The sequence below is a fragment of the Camelus dromedarius genome, chromosome 8 (assembly GCF_036321535.1).
Source record: "Camelus dromedarius isolate mCamDro1 chromosome 8, mCamDro1.pat, whole genome shotgun sequence".
Lineage (NCBI taxonomy): Eukaryota > Metazoa > Chordata > Mammalia > Artiodactyla > Camelidae > Camelus > Camelus dromedarius.
In genome coordinates, this window is record NC_087443.1 from 56,188,096 (window position 1) to 56,209,294 (window position 21,199).

Genomic DNA, 21,199 nt, shown 5'->3' on the forward strand with positions numbered 1-21,199 from the left:
CAGTACAGATGAGGGCGCTCACCTGTTCTAGAGCGGGCGGAGCTAAACCCAGGAGCGGGGCCGGAGGCGGGGCGGACGCGATGACGTCAGGGAGCACGCCGCGGTACAAGCGCGTCCCGGAAGCGGCGGCGGCTGCGGCGGCTGCGGCGGCGGGGAAGGCAGTGGCGGAGGAGGTTTTCAGACCTGCGACTTCAGAGCGGCCCAGGGAAAAGGCGCGTTGTCGGGGTGGGGCGGGCCTGAGGAAACGCTCCAAGGCCCAGTTGGCCCTACCAGTGCCCCCTGGCAGTCCCCGCCCCTCCCTCACCGACCCAGCGACCGGGTAGGTGAGGTGCCACCTCCTCCTTACCCCGGTGTGTCCGCCGACGGTGCGGAGTTGGGGCCAGGGCGTCACGAGGGCCGCTCCCTTCTGGCCCAGCGACCTTGGGCGTGGCCTTCCCTGATCTGGGACGCAGGGTCCCAGCAGGCTCCCAGGGCCGCAGAAGTGATGGTTCGGCCCTTGCCAGCGCAGACCTGCTTCACCCCTTCGTGGGCTCGTAATTCTTGCCTGCTCTGGGCCTATTCGTCCTACCTCCGCCTGTGGTGATTTTGGGTTACTGGTGGCCCCTTTGTCACCTTCCCCTTCTCCCCCCAGATCGCAACCCATTGCCTGGGACTGGGTTTTGTTGCTGTGCACCGAGGTTCTACCTCCTGGTTTACTGCTTAGCGTTTGGGTAGGACTGTGAAATTAGGAAAGAGGGTGCGAGTTCCTGTGGCTCTTACCGTCAGAGAAGGGAGAAGGGGTGTTATGAAAGCGATGACTGTCCCGTGGGGTTCAAGGAGAGAAAAGAGGAGGGTAATAGGCAGGGATGGTTCAGGAGGTTGTTGAGAATAGAAGGGAGAGGGAAAGGTTAGAGGATGCAGCGGGGTAGGAGAAAGCTCTGGAGTCCTGGACGATGGGCAGGTCATTCACTCATTCAGTGAGCATTTATTACATTCCCACTGTGTGCAGAAACAGTGGTGAATGGAAGACAGTCTTTGACTTGGTGGAACTCAAAGTTAAGAGGGTCAGGCTGGCAAGAAAGCAGGGAGTTTTACTTTGGTGTGTTAAATGCTGTTATGGTGAGTACATGATCCTTTGGGAGCATTGGGGAAGGTCTCCCAGTCCAGTCTATGGGTGTTGGCAAAGATTTCTCAGAGCAAGGAAGTGATGTATAAGCTGGTACCTGAAGGATGAGTAGGAATTAACCAGGTAAAGAGCAAGAGAAGAGTATTTCAGGACATCGTTTCTCTTGAGACCCCAGGCTGCCTCCTGTCAGCAACCATGTGTGCTGGGTCTTGATAGTTTACACGCTTGATGGATCTGTGGGGGAAAGAACATTAGATGGAGAGTCAGAAGAGCAGGATTTTATACAGTTGACTTTTAAACAACAATGTGGGGGTTGGGGTGCTGACTCTCTGGAAGTCAAAAAGTGGACTATAACTTACAGTATGCCCTCCCTACCTGCGGTTCTACATCGTGTAGAACAATAGTATTTACTACTGGAAAAAATCTGCGTGTAAGTGAACCTGTGCAGTTCAAACCTGTGTTGTTCAATGGTTAGCTGTATCTGGGTAATTGACTTCACTTTAATGAATGTCAGTTTCTTCCTCTATGAAATAGGCTTTCTACCTGTAGCCCTGCCTACCTCGTAGGTTTATTTTGGCATCAATGAAATAATGCAAGTAGAAGTGTATTGGGTTTGGAAGTGCAATGCAAATGTCAAGAATTATGGTTACAGGATGCAGACCTCAGAGCGTGAGGGGTATGGGCCGGAGGTGAGCCCCAGCGTGATTCCCGAGGCTCCCCCTGAGCTTCCACCTGCTCCTACCAAGTCCCCAACGTTTGATCTTTTCAACTTGGTTCTGTCCTACAAGAGGCTGGAAATCTACCTGGAACCCCTGAAGGACGCAGGTGATGGTGTCCGGTATTTGCTCAGGTACAAATTTTATTTAGAATTGCTCTGACCTGCTGGACCTTCTGCCTTCCTGCTCTGTAGTTGTGCTAACCATTTAGGCAGTGGCTGGGCTGTCCTTTCTGCCCAGAGGAGCAGTTCTGGGAGGTCCATTGGGCCTCTGGCTTATTCCAGGCCCACACTGTGTCTCAGGCCCAGGCACTGGGAACCATCTGGCCTTTCCCCAGGGTTTCTTTTTTGTGGCTGAATAGGCTCATACCTCAGGACTGCTAGCTAGCCCTGACCGTCAGGCCTTCTATATCTAGAGCAGGCTTTTTTCCCTTTTCTCCCAATATTAGCATAATTAATATTAAAATTAAGATATAATTTTGAACATAAGCTAAAGAAATACAGATACCTTATGAATAATCAGGTACCATTTTCACTAATCCTTTAGGATTATGGATCACAAAATTTTTGTTCCTGTTTTGCTTTGATTTTCATTCTTGGTAATTTTATTTTTTCTCCTTTCACCTTGCTTTATTTCTTATGTTGCAGTATTTAAGTAAATCAACTGTACTTCAATTTAAAAAATTACAAATGTGTACCATACTGCTCTCTAAATACTTCAGTTTGTAGTGACTTTTAAAAATAAAGTAATGTCATACCTAACAAAATTAATGGTAATTCCTTGATATAGTCCTATACTCAGTTCATAGGCAGATTTCTTCAGTTGTCTCAAGAATGTCATTTATTATTGTTTTGGCCAAAGCAGGTTCCAATCCAGGACCGTGCATTCTGTGTGGTTATCAGGTGCCTTAGGTCTTTCTCAGTCTCCAGTGGTGTCTTTCATGACACTGACTTGCTTGAGACTCTGCTGACTGTCCTGGAGAATTTCTTACCTAGATTTGTCTGATTGCTTCCTCCTAGTGCAGAGTGGAAATTAAAGGTTAGATAGATTCAAGTAAAAAAAAATTTTTTTTTTTGCAAAGGTCATGTGTTCCTAATACTGATTTGTAATAGGAGTCACATAAAACCTGGTTGTCCAAAAGAACAGACCTTCTTAGTACAGACCTTCTTCATTAGAGCCTGTGAGGGGGTTTTAGGGGTCAGTGAACCTCCTGAAAATGCATGTAAAATTGCATCTGCACACATGTGTGTTTCTAGGGAGAAATCTTGTTTGCTTTAGATTCTTGTGAGGGCCTTCAGCCTTCTAAGATGCCTGAGAGAAATAGGTAGGAGGCAGAGTGAGTGAAGTTGGGTTAACCTCTCAGGGTGCTTTAGAGTATTCCAAAAGGTGCTTACCTCAGTCTGGAAATAATGGGAGGTTTATTTTGAACTCTGGCCAAATTTTTCTTCTTTACCCCAGAACCCCATTAATTTATGACATTATTCATAGAGATGAGCTAGTCAGTGTTCCAGAGCAGTGTTCTCTACTTTTAGATGACTGCTATTGGTAAGGGGTAGGGAGATGATGTAAGGAGGAACTTGTTTTGTAATCCCACCAAGACCAACAAGCTGAAATGAACTTTGGTCTTCCTTAGGGAAAGGTGTAAACTCTGGAGAGCACATGGCTGTGCTTTCTGGTGTTTTTTGCTGTGTGTGTTAGCACACGTGTGCATGCAGACGTATGTATGTATGATACATGTGTGTTTTGCCTTTTTGTGGCAAAGCACAAAAGTTAAATATATCCTGCCCTTCTCCTTTTCCAGCCCTGGTCGGTTAGCACTTCTTGGCACTACTGTGTTAGGTTTTTTCCATTTTATGAAATTAGAAATCTGCGCATGTGGTGGGACTGATTAAAGCTGAGTGGAGGAGGAGCATTGGGCCTAAAAAGCCCCCAGGAGCTGTGGTCTCCGAGCCACAGGGAGTTGGAGCACTGGTCTGTGAAAGTGGCTGTCAGATTAGTTTGTGCCCTTGATTGTTCTTTTCTTAGTAAAGAGGATTTGACTTTGAAGAGGGATCTAATCTTGAACTTCTATTAGGTCTGAAGCCTAGAGATGCAGCAGATTTTTAAAAGACTCCTCTCTTCTGGGATCAGCTACTCCAGTAGGTGGGTCTCCACGACCAAAGTGTCAGTGAAGACATGAGATAGAATGAGAGAGGCTTTAAAGTAAAGTCAGAGGGACCTCAGTGGCTATGTGATGTTTTCATTTCTGAAATGGGATTGGCCTTTGGCCTGACTTTTAATTTGCTTTTACCCTAGTAGCAGCTAGTAGATGGTTCTGAGGCCTAATGAGGGTGGTTACAGTTGGAGTGTATGGACTTTGAAGAGAAAGGAAGAGAGAGAGAAGAGAGAGAGGTCGTTTTACTCCCTTACTCATAACTCTCATTAAAAAAATTAAAGCAGCTCATAAATTAGTAACCTTGTTTAGTAACTGTGAAATTCCCCAATTAGAGCAAAAGAAAATGCATTGAAATTCTGAATACACTGAAGCTTACCTGTTGATTTTTCTCTTTGACTCTTCTCTTCTGGCTCACCTTACATATACTGACACTGCTCTTTGGAATGAAGGTATCAGTGGCTTCATCACTACACTTGTGCTCCATTTTCCCTATTAAATGTCCTTTATCAAGGACTAAGCCAGCAGCATTTGCTTGTCCTCAGCAACCCGCGTCTGGTTTTCTTCCGTCTTTGGGGGCTTCTGCATTGCTATTTGCTGATGGTTGGAGCTGGGTCTGTGTTTGCGTCTCTCTGTTTCAGTTCATCTTGGGCGTGTTTGCTGAGCAGATGCTGACCCTTGTTTTGTCTTCGTTTTTTAATATATTAAGATGAAATATTTATTAATTTTTCTCCTTTGGAATTAGTGTATGTTTAAAAGAAACTCCCACAATTAAAGAAATAAGAGAAAGTCACAAATGGAGTCAAAGAAATCCTTCGCATTTTGTTCCCTTGATTTCCGTGTTAGATGAATCTTACACAGTGAATACATATTCTTATGAAATCGTAAAAAGAATATGTTACATGTCAACTTTATCTCAATAAATAGAAAGAATAAAGGAAAAATTTAAAGAGGAATGTCATCAACACCTCTTCAAGAAAATAGAACATTGCAAAACACAGGTTAGACAGTATTAACTGGGTTATAACATTAACAGATGATGTTATAAATTCTTCCTCCTGGGAGAAAGTTCTACAGGTCTTCTGGTTCTGAGAGGATATCTTTTCTCACCCTGGGGACTAATGTGTGGCCTCAGCTCCACTCCCAGTCACCTGTCCAAGTGAGAGGCCCCTTTTTCATTTCTCCCTGATCCTCTGAGCTCTAGGTCCTCCTCTTGCTCCTAGCTTTGATGACCCACCTGTACACCCATCTCCCCTTCCCGGCTGGAGGGGCGGCTGTCTTCAGTGACCAGGACTCTTGTGTTGTAGGTGGCAGATGCCGTTGTGTTCCTTGCTGACCTGCCTGGGCCTCAACATCTTGTTCCTCACCTTGAATGAGGGTAAGAACTGCTTCTAGGGACCAGGGGTCTTTTGTGAATGAATGTGGGGTCGAATTTCAAGATGCAGCCCTGTGTTAGGGAGCCACCTGTCTTGCCCTGGAGTTAGCCTCCCTCTGTGTCTGCTTGATGTCAGAACATGGGCTTGGGAGAGACCTGCTCTGGGCTAGAATCCTGGCTGGGCTGCTGGTGCAACCTCGGGCAAGTTCTTTAAACTTGTCTGTTTAGGCCTCATTTTCCTCATCCCTGAAGCACTTACAACAGTGCTTTTCTCAGAGGGTGGTTGTGAGGAATGAGATAATCTACGTGTAGCACTTACTCAGTTCCTGACACGAAATAAGCAACCAATACATTATAACTATTACTGTTCCCTTCTTGACTGAATGCTGATACATTGACCTTTTCCCATTTTGGTTTCCGGGGTCATGTGGGGACATGACATGGGGTGAAGGTAGAGGAAAGTGAGCTGACCAGGGATGTTTGCCATGTCTTTTGCTTTTCTCTGGCTCAGCAAGTGAGCCTGGTAGGGGCTGCTGGGCAGTCACTGGTGGTGAGGGGTTCTGTGGCGTGAAGCCTTTGAGGCAGATGTGTGGACAGGTGGGTAGCTGTAGGGGTCATGGGTAGTGATGTCTTCTGGGAACCTTTCATGATAAGATATTCTGTTATCCAGCCCTTTCCCTGGTTGGAACTGGCAGACGGCCACAGAAAAAGCCAAACCCCTCAAGGGAAATGAGTGAAGGGCCTGGGACAGAATGTTCTGAGGAGCTGGGTCCTTTTTTTAAGGCATTCATTGAATTCACATTTCTCAAGTGTCTCCTTTGCTCCCTGTGATTTCAGTGGGTTGAAAATAAGCCCAGTTCACATAAGACCTCATCCTGTTTCATAGTACTTTTCTTTGCCTGGCTGAAACTCAGACATCCTTCCCAGGCTGTTAGGTTTTTCTGAATACATTTCCAAAGTAAATCAGTTCAGATGACAGACATTTAACAAGCACTTCCTCTGCGCCCAGTGCTCTGTTAGCTTGCTTTGGGGGTACCATGTTAACATGGAAGAAGTTCCTTCTTTGGATTTTCTTTTAGCCTCACCATTTCTCAATGCACAGTGGTCTGTGGGATCCTAAACACCAAAGGAAAAGCTTCTGATCTGCCCAGTGGCCCAGAGGTCAGAATGTTAGGCGTCGGGAGCTCCCAGCGGCCAGATTCCAGGCACAAGTCACCTGCTGTGTGCTAGTGTAGGGTTTTTAATATTTAAAAAAATGTGTCTGGGGCTATGGTAGTGACCAAGCGGGCAGAGTCCCAGTACTCAGGAGCCTACATTCATGGAGGAGCCAACGACCATACCTGTAATCTGCCATGTGGTGATAAGTGTTCTGAGAAAACTAAAGCCGGGTTAGAGGGCTGGTGAGTGGGCAGGAGATACTGTATCATATGGGCTGATTGGGGAAGGTCAGGCAGAGCCCTGGGGGAAGTGAGGAAGTGAGCCTGTGGACACCCGGGTGGGCGGAGGCTCCAGGTCCTTGCTGCCTGTTTATCTGCAGTTCTTTTACTCCCATAGGTGCCTGGTACTCGGTGGGTGCCCTGCTGATTTCAGTGCCCGCCCTGCTGGGCTACCTTCAGGAGGTTTGCCGGGCGCGGCTTCCTGAGTCTGAGCTGATGCGGAGGAAGTATCATAGTGTGAGGCAGGAGGACCTGCAGAGGGTTCGCCTGTCCCGCCCCGAGGCCGTGGCTGAGGTGAAGAGCTTGTGAGTATGGAGAGGGCCAGGGAAGTGAGGGGTGATCACCGCACAGCTGCCACCACACCGAGTGCTTGCTGGGCACCAGCCACTGTACTGGGCAAACCATGGATGTTACCTCCTTTCATCTTTTTAACAGTTCTGGGAGGTAGCTGCGATGATTATCTTCCACTTATGGTTGAGGAAAAAGGTTTACCCTGGAAAGTGGCCACGCTGGGATGGGAATCCAGATCTAGCTGATTTCACAGCTTAGGGTCTTGACTAAGTACATGCAAACATAAGCCACTGCCTGGGTTCAGATCCCAGCTTTTCCATTTACTTGCTGTGTGACATTGGGCAAGTTGCTCAGCCTCCCTGTGCCTCAGGTTCCTCATCTGTTACATGGAATAATAATAGTCTTACCTTATAGGTTGTTGTGAAGATTAAATGTATCTGGTGCCCAGGAAGTGTTTAGTATTAGTCTTTGTCACTAAACTATGGAGGAACTTCCTAGTTGTGACAGAGCTGGTACTTCTCAGGAAGCACCTGAAGACTGTTGGGTGATATTAACTGTAACAATTTTAGTGGCTCTCTTGACGTACAGCGGGGGTTCTTTCTGGGCAGCAGAGGCTCCTGTGGAGCTCCAAAAAAAAAAACAAAAAAAAAAAAACAACTTATTAACAAGCTGGGGTCTGGGCCCTGCCCCAGAAATTCTGAGTCAGTTATCTGGAGTGGGGCCTGGGTGTCTGCAGTGTTTCAGAAAACCTTTTTACTTTGAAATGATTTTCAACTTACAGAAGAGTTGCAAGAGTAATACGAAGAACTTGTGCCCTTTACCCACATAGATCAATGATTAACATTTTGCCACATTGGCTTCATCTATCTCTCCTCACGTAGACGTTATTTTCTTTTTCCTGAACCATTTGCAAGTAAGTTACAAACATCATGCCTATTTACCCCAAATACTTCAGCATGTATTTCCTAGGAACAGGAACATTCTTTTCCATATCCACAGTCCTGTAGTCAAAATTAGGACATTTGTATCAATTTCTCCTGACCTAGGATCCAACCCAGACTCGTACATTACATTTAGTTTTTATGTCTCTTTGGTCTCCTGTGACCTGGAGTAGTTCCTCAGTCTTTGTTTCTCATGACCTTGACATTTTAAAATAGAACACGTTTATATTTTGTAGAATTCCTCTCAATTTGCAGTAGTTTAGTTCCTCATCATTAGATTCAGGTTTTGCATTTTTGGCAGGAATGTGACCAGTGATGTTGTCATTGTATCATATCAAGCAGTGCATGATGTTACTGTGTTACTGTGGGAGATTCTGACTCTGATTACCTTGGTTAAGATTTCTTCACAGTAAGATGACCATTCATTTTATCCTCTAGAGTTAGTGATCTGAGGGGGGATACTTTGAGACTTTGTAAATATCTTGTTCCTCATCAAACATTCACCCACTGTGTTGAAATCCATTAATAGGTCTTGCCTTCATCAATTTATTACCATGATGGTTGCAAAGGATTTTCTAATTGTTATTATTAGCTGGCATTCTGTAAGAAAGAGCTTTTCCTTCTTACTTAGTATCTATATGAATTCAAGATTTTTTGCTTTATTCAATGGGTTATAATCTGTTATTGTCACTATTAATTTTGATCTTATATTGTCCTAGATTTGGCAATGGAGCTCTTTTGAACTGGCCCCTGTATTCTTTTGATACATCCCCATCATTTTTGAGTGGTTCCTTATTTTATGGAGCAACAGGATGTTCAAATTCATCTTACCTGTTCCCTGTCCTAGCTCTCGAATCATTCATTTCTCCAAGGAAACCCTTCAGAAACCAAGATCTGGGTGCTCGTTGCACAAGTGTGTGCTTGATGCTTTTGGGGTGCATCCATTAAAAAAAGACAAACCTTCCAAGTGAGTCTCCCCTACACCCCAGGTGGAGCCACATTGATCTACATCCTGCCATTTATCCTCACAGTTCCAGTATATCTGTGAGGTGGGTACCCTGCTCCTTATTATTATAGAGGAAAACTACATTCTTGGAAAAGTTAGGTACCCAGCCTCACACCAACAGCTAGGAAGAAACCAAAGCAGGAACCTTAGCAAGAGTTCCAAAAAGGGGGCCAAAGTGTATGAAGTTTCCCCTGAGCTCTCTGACCCCTCCAGTGGGTCTGAAGAGACTGGCCGTCCCTTGCCAGCTGTGCCTGTGAAGTCCTGGGCTCTGCTGCCCCAGAGCTCTGTCAAGCCACATGAGCCAGTGAGGCTGGGCGTGCAGCTTACACAAGCCCCCCCCCCCCGCCCCCGTGTTGTGTCTGCAGCTTGATCCAGCTGGAGGCCTTCCTGAGCCGCCTGTGCTGCACCTGCGAGGCTGTCTACCGCGTGCTGCACTGGGAGAACCCCACCGTGTCCTCACAGTGAGTGCCCCTCTGCTCCACCGCCGGTCCTGGAGGCCCCCGGGCAAAGCCAGCTGCCTTGGGAGAGCCCCTGTCGCCCTAGCTCAGGGGAAGAGACCCTTAGGCTCCTGTATGCAGACCCACACGTGGGCTGGTGGGCTTGAACGCACTGCTTTTGTTTAGACACTTTTTCAGTGTGGTAAAAATACTTTAATGAGAGAAAAATAGCTCGCCATTAATCTCCCACCCTGCTACAGCAACTGTTCTCACGTTTGGATTGCCTTCTAGAGTCTGTCATATACATATGCTCTGTAGCTCATAGTGTATGTGAGGTTCCTTTTTTTAATTTTCCACTTATCATTGTATTATAAGTGGTTTTCCACATCCTACATAGGTTTTGGAATTACTTGTAACACCACATTAGTAAAGATGGTGATTATACTGTAATTTATGGAGCTATCCTGTTATGTATTTAGTCAGTTTCTGCTTTTTAATTATTACTAACCCTGTAGTGCCTGGTTTTATGGGTTTAGCTATAATCTTTTGAAATTCTTTTCCTTAGAATAAATTCTAGGATGGAACTATTGGATCAAATGAAATGAATGTTTTTGAGGCTCTTTATAGATGAACAATAATAACAACTAGTATTTGTTTGGTCTTCCCTCTTCCCCTGGTGCCAGGCTCTGTGCTCAGTGCTTTGCATGGTAGTGTCTCCACCTTGGTAGTGACTCTTTGGGGTCACTATTTTAATCCCCACCTTAACGTGTGGAGGAAGTAACGCTCAGAGAACCAGGTGGCTTTCGTAATGTCACACAGCAAGAAGTGGCAGAGTGGGATTCAGATCCAAGCCTGTCTTATTCTAGACCTGGAGGAGTGATGTGTGTTGAGCCAGCCTAGGTGGCCCCAGCCTTGGCCACCGCTGCTGCCTCACCTGTCAGTTGTTACCAACCGGTGACCTGTTGGTGGTTATAGATCCTTCTTCCTCACTTTATTTTCCACTTGTCTGATTAGCAGATCTCGTCAGTTTATTAATTGTTCCCAGAGTTGTTATTTGCCTGAACCCCTAGATGAGTGTGCTCCAATCCAGTTTCCTTCTTTTTTTTTTTTCCTTCTAATACTTAGAGAGTTTTGCTTTTCATATTTACATATTTAATCCATCTAGAATTTTTTTAACATTTTGAGTTACAGTCATTTTACAATGCTGTGTCAAATTCCAGTGTACAGCACAATTTTTCACTTATGCATGAACATACATATAATCATTGTCACTTGTTTTTTCGCTGTGAGCTATCACAAGATCTTGTATATATTTCCCTGTGCTATACAGTAAAATCTTGTTTATTCTACATATGCCTGTCAGTATCTAAAAATTTTGAAATCCCAGTCTGTCCCTTCCCACCCCCCCACCCCCTTGGCAACCACAACTTTGTATTCTATGTCTATGAGTCCAGTTTCCTTCTGATCTTATGAATTCCTGATCCTGTGGTTCCTCTCTGTCGATCCAGATTTTATGGGGCTCTTCTGGGCACGGTTTGCATGCTGTATCTGCTGCCGCTGTGCTGGGTCCTTGCCCTTTTAAACAGCACCCTCTTTCTGGGGAATGTGGAGTTCTTCCGAGGTAAGCCCTGGAGAGTCTGACAAAGGTGGGGCCCAGGCCAGCCAGCTCAGGGCTGGTTAGGCTCCTAGCTGATTGTCTGTTTGCCGTTCTTTCCACAAGGGGGCAGCACCACACTAGGGTCATCCCTTGGAGAGTGGTGGGTGGTGGGCTCTGACTCAAATGTTAGGTGGGAGACAGGGGAGGCTGCTACTAGGGGTTCCTCTTCCTTCCCCAGGCAGAGGAGTCATTGCTTACATGATATAGTGGCTTCTGGGAGATGCGGGAGAGAGGTTTTCCCAGTGTTGCCACCCACCTCCCAAGATGCAGCCCCCAGGAGCTGCTGCCTCAGTGAGCAGTGAGGCAGTGCGGCAGTCTGGAGAGGCCTTCAGTCATAGAAGCCTGGGCCTGTACATATGTTTGGGTGATTGCTATACTTGTTTTCCTCCCTGTGGTTGGAAATTAATTATAGAAGCCATGATTTATCAGGCACTTACTACATTTAATCTTTCTTAAACAATCTCATGGGGTAGGTGTTGGTATATCTGTCTTGTTTATGAAGCTTAGATTAGGTGACTTGTTCAGAGCTAGGAGGGAGACTCTTTCCTTTAGCAGAGAGTTGGGTACTGGAGGAGGAGGCCAGCTCGCTGCAGTAGTGGGTACCCCAGGGTTCCACTCATTCCATCCTGTTTCTGCCTCCCACCCTGTTCTGCCTGCCCTGGGTAGTGGTGTCTGAGTATAGGGCATCTCTGCAGCGGCGGATGAACCCCAAGCAGGAGGAGAATGCCTTCGAGAGCCCGCCACCGCCTGATGCTGGGGGGAGGGGCATCCTGACCGACTGCACACCTGTGCCCACACCCACAGAGGTGAGCCCCCGACCATCAGGGCAGAGCCTGCTGCGGGCAGGTTGCCTGGCCTTCCTGTTACCAGCTTGTTTGTACTGCATAGCTCCTGGGCTGGCCTCTGTGTAGTTTCTGCTCCTTCCTAGGCCAGTCTCCTCTGAAGTGCTTAATGATAATAATAATAATTACAATAATAAGAGCTACGCTGTGCTTTATTGAGTGCTTACTCTGCCATTCCGGGTACTTTATAGGCATTAACCCCATGAGGTATGGGTTATTTCTGAGAATGAGATGATTCTCCTTTGCAGAGGAGAACGCTGAGGCACAGAGTGGTTGTCCAAGGGTGGCGGGGCCAGGAATCCGACCCAGGCCCTGTGGTCCTAGAGCCGTGCTCTCGGCTGCTGTGCTCTCCACCGCTGTGGGTTGTTTCGTGCCTTGGCCCCGTCTGTCTGTCCCTGCTAGGTTACAGAGAGCTTTCTTTTTCGTGACTTCCTTCTTTCTGCAGTTGTGTCATTTCCTCTGGGGCAGGAACTGTTGTTTTGAGAAACCTGGATGCTGGCTCAGGGGAGATGGCCTCTACCTCAGGGCAAGGCTGTCATAGAGTCTCTCTCCCCAGGACCTCACGCCAGGCAGCGTGGAGGAGGCTGAGGAGGCCGAGCCCGATGAGGAGTTTAAAGATGCAATTGAGGTGGGTGGCCTTCCTGGCACCCTCAGCTGACCAGGTCAGAAGTTGGGTGGTCTGGGAGCCATGTGGCTTCCCATGTTCCAAGTCTGGGTTTTTAAAATTCTCTTTTATCTAAATGAGAAGCTGAAACTTGCTCTGAGCTAGAACTCACTGGTTGAACGGGTGCCACTGAACCTCTGCCTGTCCACTTGTTGACCTAGTCATCTGTCCTGGATGCCCAGGGCAGGGGTGGCTCTGGAAGCCTTTGGGAAACGCCCTCCTGAGGGAGGTGGGTCATTTACTGCCCTGGCTGGGGACTGTGGGCTTGATGCATCTGATGTGGGGAAGGCAGGCAGATTGGAGGAGGGCATTGCCTGGGTCTCTGACTGCTCTTCTGCAGGGTGAGGTCTGTAAGATGTCCTTTTTGAGGGCAGGAAGTGGAGGGTTGGAGAAGGTGGTTGCATGGCCAAGTGCTCGGTCAGAGAAAGTTAAACAGTCTTCCTGGTTTTAGGACAGTGGTTTACATGGGTAGTTTGCAAAAGTGTTTTATTTAGCATGCAAAACTTTAAAATAATTTTTGGAGCCAATATTTAAAAATGGAGAGATTTTAGTGAAAACTCTGGATTTTCAGTTTCTCTAAAAAATCAGAAGCTCTGAGAGCCCTGAGTCTACAGCAGCGAGTATAGCTGAGGAGTGACTGTCTCCTCTAGAAAAGTCACAGTCCCCACCACTTCTTGTTATCCCTGTTTCATGAGTCCTAGTGACGGTTACCATTTATTGTCACATTTGCACTATGGCTTTTCTTACAGTAGGAGATCATTTCTCTTTATGTCTCTTTGTAAAGTGGGAGATGCAAGATATGGAGATCTTGTGAGTTTTTGCCAGGCTGATTTGCACCCAGCCTGCTTTACATTAGCCTCGTCCATGGGGACATTTACGTTTTCAACAGCTAAGATTTCCCCAAGACTTGAATATATGACTGTGGACTCTGAATCTTGATGGTGGTGGTAGGGAATATAGATAGAGCAGGGGCTTTCAGTCATTTTTGTTCATGACCTACAGTAAGGGACACATTTTACATCTTGACCCAGTTCACGCTTATGTCTGTGAAATACATAAAACTTAATTGAGACACAAGTTTCCAAAAAAACACCTTGTAAGGGATATTTTCTTTCCTGTTCGAGTGTGTTCTATTAAGATAATGACCCACCAAGTTAATTTTGCTCATTCTGAAAGACAGTAGTATGCAGCTTCTCCCAAGCTTTTTTGATGTTGGGATCCTTTTATAGGGGCCTCTGTTAACCTTGTCTTTTGGGATGTGCTCAGACGAATTCAGAATAGCACTTCTCTTGGGGTCCCCCTCCCAGCAGCTTCCTCCTCCTTGCTATCTCTCTCTCTGTTTTCTTTCCTTCTCCCCCGCACCTTGGGAGGCAGGAGACCCGCTTGGTGGTGTTGGTAAGTAGGAGCCTTGGTGAGGTGGGCAGGGGCTGGCCAGAGGGAGGGGGCCAGGCTGGCGGTTGCCACGCCTTGTGGGTTCTGCTGCGCACACAGGCCCCGGAGCCCTGCCACGAGGCGGGCAGGACTGGAAGGAACTGTTCCTGCAGGAGGATGATGAGGGGACCCCATGCCCAGCAGAGGACGAGCTGGCCCTGCAGGACAACGGGTTCCTGAGCAAGAATGAGGTGCTGCGCAGCAAGGTGTCTCGGCTCACGGAGCGTCTCCGCAAGCGGTACCCTACCAACAACTTCGGTACGGCCTGGGGAGGATGGGCTGGGGCGCCCTTGTCCCAGTGCCAGAGGAGCTGGGTTTAATGAGAGCAAGGAGTAAAGCTGTGTCCATGGGGCCCTGGGAAGGTGGCAGATGCACAGTGGGACTCTCGAGGGAGTGAGCGTGGGTTCCCTCTTGTGCCTCTGTCCTTATCAAACCTTACTGAATCTTGTGGAAGGATAAGGAATTCACTTCTGGAAATGCCACTTCAGGACGGTAGAGGTGTGATCCTGAGACAGGCAGAGCCACGGCAGGCAGGGCTGCAGAATGACCAGGAACTGACTGTGGAGTCCGATAGCCCGGTGCACATCCCAGCTCTGCTGAGTGTCCTTGAACAAGTTATTTAACTTGCTTGTGTCCAGTTTCAGCTCTGTAAAAGGGAGATAAAAAATGTTCTTACCTCAAGTATTGTTGTAAGTCTCGAAGAGAGAATGCCCATTAAGTGCTGGCACAGTGCTGGCTGGTACATAGTAAGTGCTTAATAAAGTTCACTGTTAACGTGAGGGCCCTGGTCCATCCTGCTGGTGCCCAGGAGCCTGTCTGGATCTTTCTGACCTGGGTAGAAGCAGGTTGAAGCAGACAGTGTCTTTCTCTGGACATGATAGATCCCTGATGTCCCTTTTCTAGAGCCGAGTTTGTAGATTGGCCAGTTCTTATTTTAATGGGCATGGGGCTGGTCCAGGAAGGTGGAGAAGGGCAGACGACTGTTAACACAGCTTGTAGACCTGGTTCTGATCAGGAGGCGGGAGCCAAACCAGGTAAAGTTACAGCTGAAGCCTGGAGAGCTGGTGACTAGGGAGTCACCCTGGACCTGAAGCAGAGCCTTGTTTCTGCCTGGTGTCAGCTGACAGGGAAGAGGATGGTGTGGCTGCACTGTGAGTTGTGGGGCTGTGCCCTGGGAGAAGCCCTGGGGTTTATCTTGAGGCATTTGACCCCAGGCGCTCAGGGCCTGCCTCCCTGCCCCTGCAGCAACCAGGGCAGTTGTTTCCTGAGCATTAGATCTCCTGGACATGCTTTTCTTTCTGCTCGGTGAGTGCCCCCAGTCACTCAAGATCCCTTTCTTTTATTCGTGATGATCGCTGACTTGCGGAGCATTCTGTGTTCAGTGCACTTTCATGTACGTGGTCTCATTTAGTCCTAACGGTAGATGTGACAGGAGCGGGCAGTTCTGATGGGCTGAGAAGCAGCCAGGTTCCAGAAGTCCCAAGTGGCACTAGACAAGAATTAATACTCTTGCTCTGGCAAATGATACTTTTATGTCTATGAATTTTAAGTAAAGTCTTCCACTTTACAGGTGAGTAACCTGCAGTTGAAAAGAGTGATTTGCCCAAAGTCTTTCAGCCAGTACACAGTTGAGCTGTGATCCAGGTCCTCTCATCTGACTCCCATGTTCTTTCTAACTCATCATCCTCTCCTTGCCCTGTTGTCTGAAGTGCCCTGGTATTATCCCGTTTCTGTATTTGGTTCAGATAATCCTTGCCAGGATGGGTGAAGGCCTTTCGGGTTCCCATGAGGATGGAAAGGCAGAAAATGCTTCTTTTCCTAAGCCCCCCGTCCATTGACTACTTGCTGTCCCTTCCCGAGATGTTCTCGAGCTCTTGGCCATGAGAGCAGGTGTAGCAGCTCTGGTCTTGGGTCTGCCTCCCACATGCCGGATGAGTGAGCTGCTTTGGGGGCCATTCTGTTCTGGCTGCCAGTGGCTGATGGGGTGCACGGAAGGAGTGAGGACAGGCTGCTCACGAGCTTCTCTGTGGCCTCCAAGAGGGAAAGTCCTAGTGGAAAGGGCCTCCTCTCTCCTGGAGGCTCCGTGACTTGCCGTGGCTGGGTGGTCTAGGCTACTCCCTGCTTTCTCTGCCCGCATAGCATCATCACATGGTGAATCAGGACTTTGGAAATCGGGGCAGGAAGAGTTGGTAGGTTTCAGAAGGGAACAGGGGTGCTCTCCTCCTCCTTGTGCCTGCAGGAGCTGGTGTCAGCACACTGAGCCCTCCCTGCCCCAGGCCTGTGCCCTGGACTGCCTTGAGGTGCTTGGCCTTGATACTCCATCCAACTGAGAGGAATCTTTGGACATAGGCCAGAGTGTCAGTCTTTAAGTAGCACCTTTCCCCCATCCCATGCCCCTGCCTTCCTTGCTAAAGAGAGACAGAGGTGGGCTGCCTTGCCCAAATTCTGGGTGTGGGGGACAGAGGCTTGGAGCAGCCTGTTTCCTGGGTTGGCACCACCAGCCAGTGGCCCTGGCTGTGCTCTTCTCTCTCCTTTCCTCTGCCAGGGCCCCGAGCTGACTGACAGCAACAGCATTTACCTTAAGCCCGCTGGTCTCAGGTTTCTCCTTGCTCTAGCTAAGGCCCCTCTTTTCTTGAATGCAGGGAGTGTCCTTCAGCATGAGCTGCAGGGGATTCTGGCTGGACAGAGGAAGGACTTATGTAGCTGTCAATATCACTGGGTCTGTGTGTGAAGGTGAGACCCGGTGCTCTGTACCTCACCAGACAGGTGTCTGGGGAGGCCTAGCGGTGTGCCCTGAAGCTGATAATTGCTCTGGCCAGGTCATAGGAGGCCTTTGGACCCCAAGTTCTGGAAACCTTCAGTGGTTTTATCCCCTCTCAGGTTTTTCTAGGACCCAATTCAGCTTCCTTCTGGGCCCACAGCCCTTGGTTGGTCTTTCTGGTACCCTCTTGGGAGTACCTGCATGCCTGCTGTGGCCCCCTGTCTTTTCTCCCCTGGCTCAGTGCCCCCTGCCTGCGTGGAGATATACATTGAATCAGTCAGGATTCCTGGGGCAGCCCTTGGAACCTTCATTGTTCTCATTAGCATTTGCTTCTGCGTCTGGAGTTCCTTGAAGTCATAAGGGCCTACTGTGGCCTTTCCTCTCCACCATCCTTTTGATTTCTTCACTCACCTGCGTGTACCCTCTTCATCAGACTATGTCCTTTTGCAGCCCACCTTTTCCATCTTGAATTTTCCTGGAGCACAGCTTCTTTTTGGCCCATTTCCCTTGATGTGACCTGTAAAAGAATGATTGGTCCCTCCTTCCCCATCCTTCATCTCTTCTTACACCCCCTTGCCTCCTCCCAGCCGTTTTCTAAGCTGCTGTTGACTCCTCTGCCATTATCTGAAACCTTGTCATCTCGTCATGTCTGGTGGTCTAGGCAGGATCTCTCTCCCAGCTCTACCTTGCCCTATCCTGCACACCACTCAGCGCCTGTGCCCCTTGCCCTGCAAGATTTCTTGGAAGGTGCCTGGTTCAGAGCTTCTGTCTTGGAGTCTTCAGGTGACAGAAAGCATCTGGTGTTTTAGGAGGCATTTCTCTCTTTAGCTGTGGGTGGAACATTTGTAAGGAGACACTCAGAAGGGGTCGTGTCAGGCAGGTTTCATGTGAGATCGCTGGATGCCTGTTGACAAGTCCCTGCCAGCTTGGTGTGATTTCCAGGGGGTAGGTTCTGCTGGATGCTCTTCGGTTTTGGCTGGACTGACAGGTGAGGCCTCTAAGTGCCAGGAGGGAGCAGGGATGGCAGCTGTGTACAGATAGTCTGGGACATTGATTCCCAGTAGCCATCAGTTTTCCTTCTTAGTTGAATCCCTCCTTCTGTCTCTGGATAAGGACTTAGCTCACTTCTCCCAGCCAAGGAGTTTGGGCTGGGCTGACGTCCTGAGTGTCCCCATTTAAAAGAGCCAGGAGCAGCTGGGAGTTGAGAGGCTAGGTCAAGGCTGAGCTGCTGCCTCTGTTTCTCAGGGAGCTGCACGAGCTGCTCGGCCACTTTCTCAGTGCTGAAGAAGAGGGTAAGCCTCCTTGAGGGTGTGTTTGCGGGGGACTTGGGACAAGATATATCGATGAAGTCTGGCTCCTCAGGCCACATGGGGCCTGGGGTTTCAGGTTTGCTCAAATGAGCAGGTCTCCCCCTGCTCCTCTGCCCACTCCTCCAGCCTTCTGGTGGGATGTTCTGTTTGCTCTCAGTCCTGCCTTACTCGGGCACCTCCCCAGTCTCACTGTTGTTCCAGGTTCCTTGGGTGGGATCAGCTGGTGGAAAGGAGGGGGTTCCTGGGGGCTCTAGCTGCCCAGGGGTGGGGGATCTGATACTGACTTTGGCTCTTGTGTGCAGCGGAGCTGCAGTAACTGTGGAAACAGCTTCTGCTCTCGGTGCTGCTCTTTCAAGGTGCCCAGGTCCTCCATGGGGGCCACAGGTGAGTGATGCGGGCTGGGGGTCCAGGCTGCGGGTGGGTACGCCTGCTTCGCATGTCCTCTGAGAGGGTGCTGCTTGTGGGACGGGAGCAAGGGTTCAGTGAGCGGTCAAGGGAACTCGAGATCTCCATCTCCCTTTAGCGAATGAAAAATGGAGGTATCTGACACATGGGCAAGAGTATGTATAACGAATCTGAATTATGAAGCATAATAATGAATACCTGTGACCGCTCCACTAAAGTCACAGAATAGAGCCTGAGCACCACCCCAGCCCCCCAGTGCCACCCACTCCTGCCTTCCCCAGCGACACCGCCGTCCTGAATTTTACTCTTTTTCTCATCACCTTGGTAATGCTTTTAACAAAATAAAAAAGTAATTTCTTTTCCTTCTATAAAAGCATTACATACTCATTGTAAACAAAAAAGCCAAAAAATAGAGATAAGGCAAAGGAAGGAAAACATTCCTAATCTCTCCCAGAGAGAACTGTCCTGCAGTCATTAATGCCATCAGACACACAGGATAAAAACATACGCACGTTCTAAAAAAAGTGGGAGCATGTGTTACGTACTGCTTTGTAATATGTTTCAATGTTAAATGGAGTTTTTTTTTTCTCCATCCTTTGTCATGCTAGTACCATATGCTTATTCTAGAAGATTTGGAAATTACTATACAGAAGAAGAAGAAAGAGAAAAATAATCTTGTAATCTTACCACCCAAAGATGATAACCACTGTTAAAACATTTTGGAATATTTTCTTCTGGTATTCTATTGAAAAAACATTTAAAAAGTTATTCTCCTGGTGCCAAAATAATTTCTAATGCATAGAACATCTGGGAGAGGCCTACTGGTGTCATGGTTACCTGCAGAGTCCCCGGTTCCCATGGAAAGAGAAGTTGCTGAGGGCAGGCTAAGGAGCTGGGTCAGGAGGGTGTAGGCTGGGCGATGGGTAGTCTGTGTGGGGCTTTGGGGGGCGAGGAGGTGATGCTAATAATTGGGGCCATGAGCCAAAGGACATGAGGAAGCGTCTCACCAAGTTCTTCCTCCTTTTCAGCCCCTGAAGCCCAGAGGGAGACTGTGTTTGTGTGTGCCTCGTGTAACCAGACCTTGAGCAAGTGAGAAGAGAGAGGGGCCAGGGGTCCAAGTGGGCGCCTGTCCCTGGGGCCAGCAGTAGACCTCACTCTCCCCACCCCTAGCTCTGTGTGGCGTGTGCTGGGCAAATGTGGCCTGAATGCTAGGTAGGCCTCCCCTTCCTGTCCTCACCGTCTCCGGCCGGGCTCTAGAACTGCTCTCCACCACTGCCGACGGCCAGTAATGGCCGTTCTCGAACCCTAGATGGGAAGGAGCCCCTGGAGGGACTGGTGTGTTTGCTCTACTCTGCCCTGGGCCAAGTGAGTGGACAGGGCTGGGCAGGGAATATAAGCCAGGGGGCAGCTGTGAGCCAGGCCTGGTCTTAACTGGGCTCTCTGAGGCTCAGGGCATCTCTGGAAGCCTGGGAATTCTAGGCCAGAGGTCAGAGGTTGGGAAAAGAGATTCTCCCCTGCTGGTTTTTGGGCCAAGCCCCTGGCCTTTGAGAGCCTCAGAAGGGCTTGTGTCATGCCCCAGCTCTACTGTCTCGATATCCCTCCAGGCGTCAGGATCTTATTTCCCCACCAGAAGGTGTGGCCAGGGCTGACAAGACCAAAAATACTTCTAGAAACAGGGTTGAAGTTTCCGAGTTTCCCCAGAGGAGGATGGGTCTGGGAGGGCCTGGTAGAGTCTGTTAGTATAAAGCAGAGCTAAACATGGGGAACCCCCACAGCTCAGAGGGCCTCAGACCCACCTTGCAGAGACTTTGGCTTACAGAATCTCAGGCCACATCTTCCCGTGGTGTCTTCTGCTCCACTGGGTAGGTGCCAGGCGCTCAGAACACTCCTGCTCCCCTTGTTCAGAGCCTCAGGCACCTCCTCTGGCTCAGAGTCACACTTCCCCTCCCTGGCCCCTTGTCCCATGGAGAATGAAATCAGGTGAGCAGAGCAGAGGTCCTGAAGCCCTCGGCCCTAGGGGGCCTGGGAAGTGTAGGATCCCACTGGGCTGGGTCCCAGATCCCAGGGCTGTACCCCAGCAGGACAGTCTCAGTTAAGGGCTAAGGCCACTAAAGGTCCCCGTCCTCTCTCCAACAATTTCACGTTCACTTCTGGGCTCTTAGGGGCACAGTGTCTCTCCCTTTGCCATGAGCGGGCTCAGGCACCCCTTCCGTCCCCCAGGAGCTGGCCTGCTGTTTTGAAGTATTTATTTATTTATTGCGTGGTTCCTGGGAACACATGGCACAAGGAATGGAATGAGGAGGGTGGGGGGCTTCTCCTACCCTTGGATGCTTCCCTGGAGTCATGGGCTGCCTGGGACCCAGAGCCCCTGGGAGGTGGAGACATTTCTATATGCTGAGCAGGGACCTGAGGAGGCAAGCTAGGGACACAAGGAACATCTTAGGCTGCTTTCTCTCCAGGCCAACCAGTCTAGGAGCTGGGGGCCTGCTCCAGGCCAAGGGGATGAAAGTCCCTGGGGAACCAGGCAGGCCTTGGTAACCCCCTTCCTCAGGTTCCTTTGTCCTCTAAGAGGTGAGAGTTACATACCCCCACTTTATTTACACTGGAGAGGAACTAAAAGGATGTCTGTGTATATGGAGAATTGTCAATAAAAAGGCCTCAAGCTTTCTA

The 21,199-nt window shown here is 48.9% G+C and overlaps 1 protein-coding gene across 4 annotated transcripts; it reads left to right on the top strand.

Moving 5' to 3' along the window:
• The first annotated feature begins 116 nt into the window (after positions 1 to 116).
• ZFYVE27 (zinc finger FYVE-type containing 27) lies at positions 117 to 21,199 on the top strand. 4 transcript variants are annotated; one of them, XM_064488316.1, is made up of 13 exons: positions 117 to 319; positions 1,758 to 1,955; positions 5,281 to 5,351; positions 6,903 to 7,089; positions 9,388 to 9,483; positions 10,968 to 11,080; positions 11,783 to 11,922; positions 12,515 to 12,586; positions 13,997 to 14,017; positions 14,167 to 14,311; positions 18,060 to 18,106; positions 18,427 to 18,508; positions 19,138 to 19,546. In XM_064488316.1, the coding sequence occupies exons 2-13, from the start codon at positions 1,759 to 1,761 to the stop codon at positions 19,200 to 19,202; spliced, it is 1,236 nt and encodes a 411-aa protein (XP_064344386.1). In that variant the 5' UTR covers positions 117 to 319; position 1,758; the 3' UTR covers positions 19,203 to 19,546. The 4 variants fall into 4 exon arrangements, 3 of the variants coding, with proteins under 3 accessions (XP_064344386.1, XP_010972702.2, XP_031317401.2); XM_010974400.3 differs by lacking the exon at positions 19,138 to 19,546 and adding an exon at positions 19,558 to 21,199 and having other exon boundaries at positions 119 to 319; XR_010381966.1 differs by lacking the exons at positions 18,060 to 18,106; positions 19,138 to 19,546 and adding an exon at positions 19,558 to 21,199 and having other exon boundaries at positions 118 to 319.

Coding starts and splice junctions, on each gene's coding strand:
- ZFYVE27 (XM_064488316.1), top strand. CDS start 1,759: ATGCAGACCTCAGAGCGTGAGGGGTATGGGCCGGAGGTGAGCCCCAGC. Junction 1,956..5,280: donor GGTGTCCGGTATTTGCTCAG/GTACAAATTTTA, acceptor CTTGTGTTGTAG/GTGGCAGATGCCGTTGTGTT. Junction 18,107..18,426: donor TCTCAGTGCTGAAGAAGAGG/GTAAGCCTCCTT, acceptor TCTTGTGTGCAG/CGGAGCTGCAGTAACTGTGG.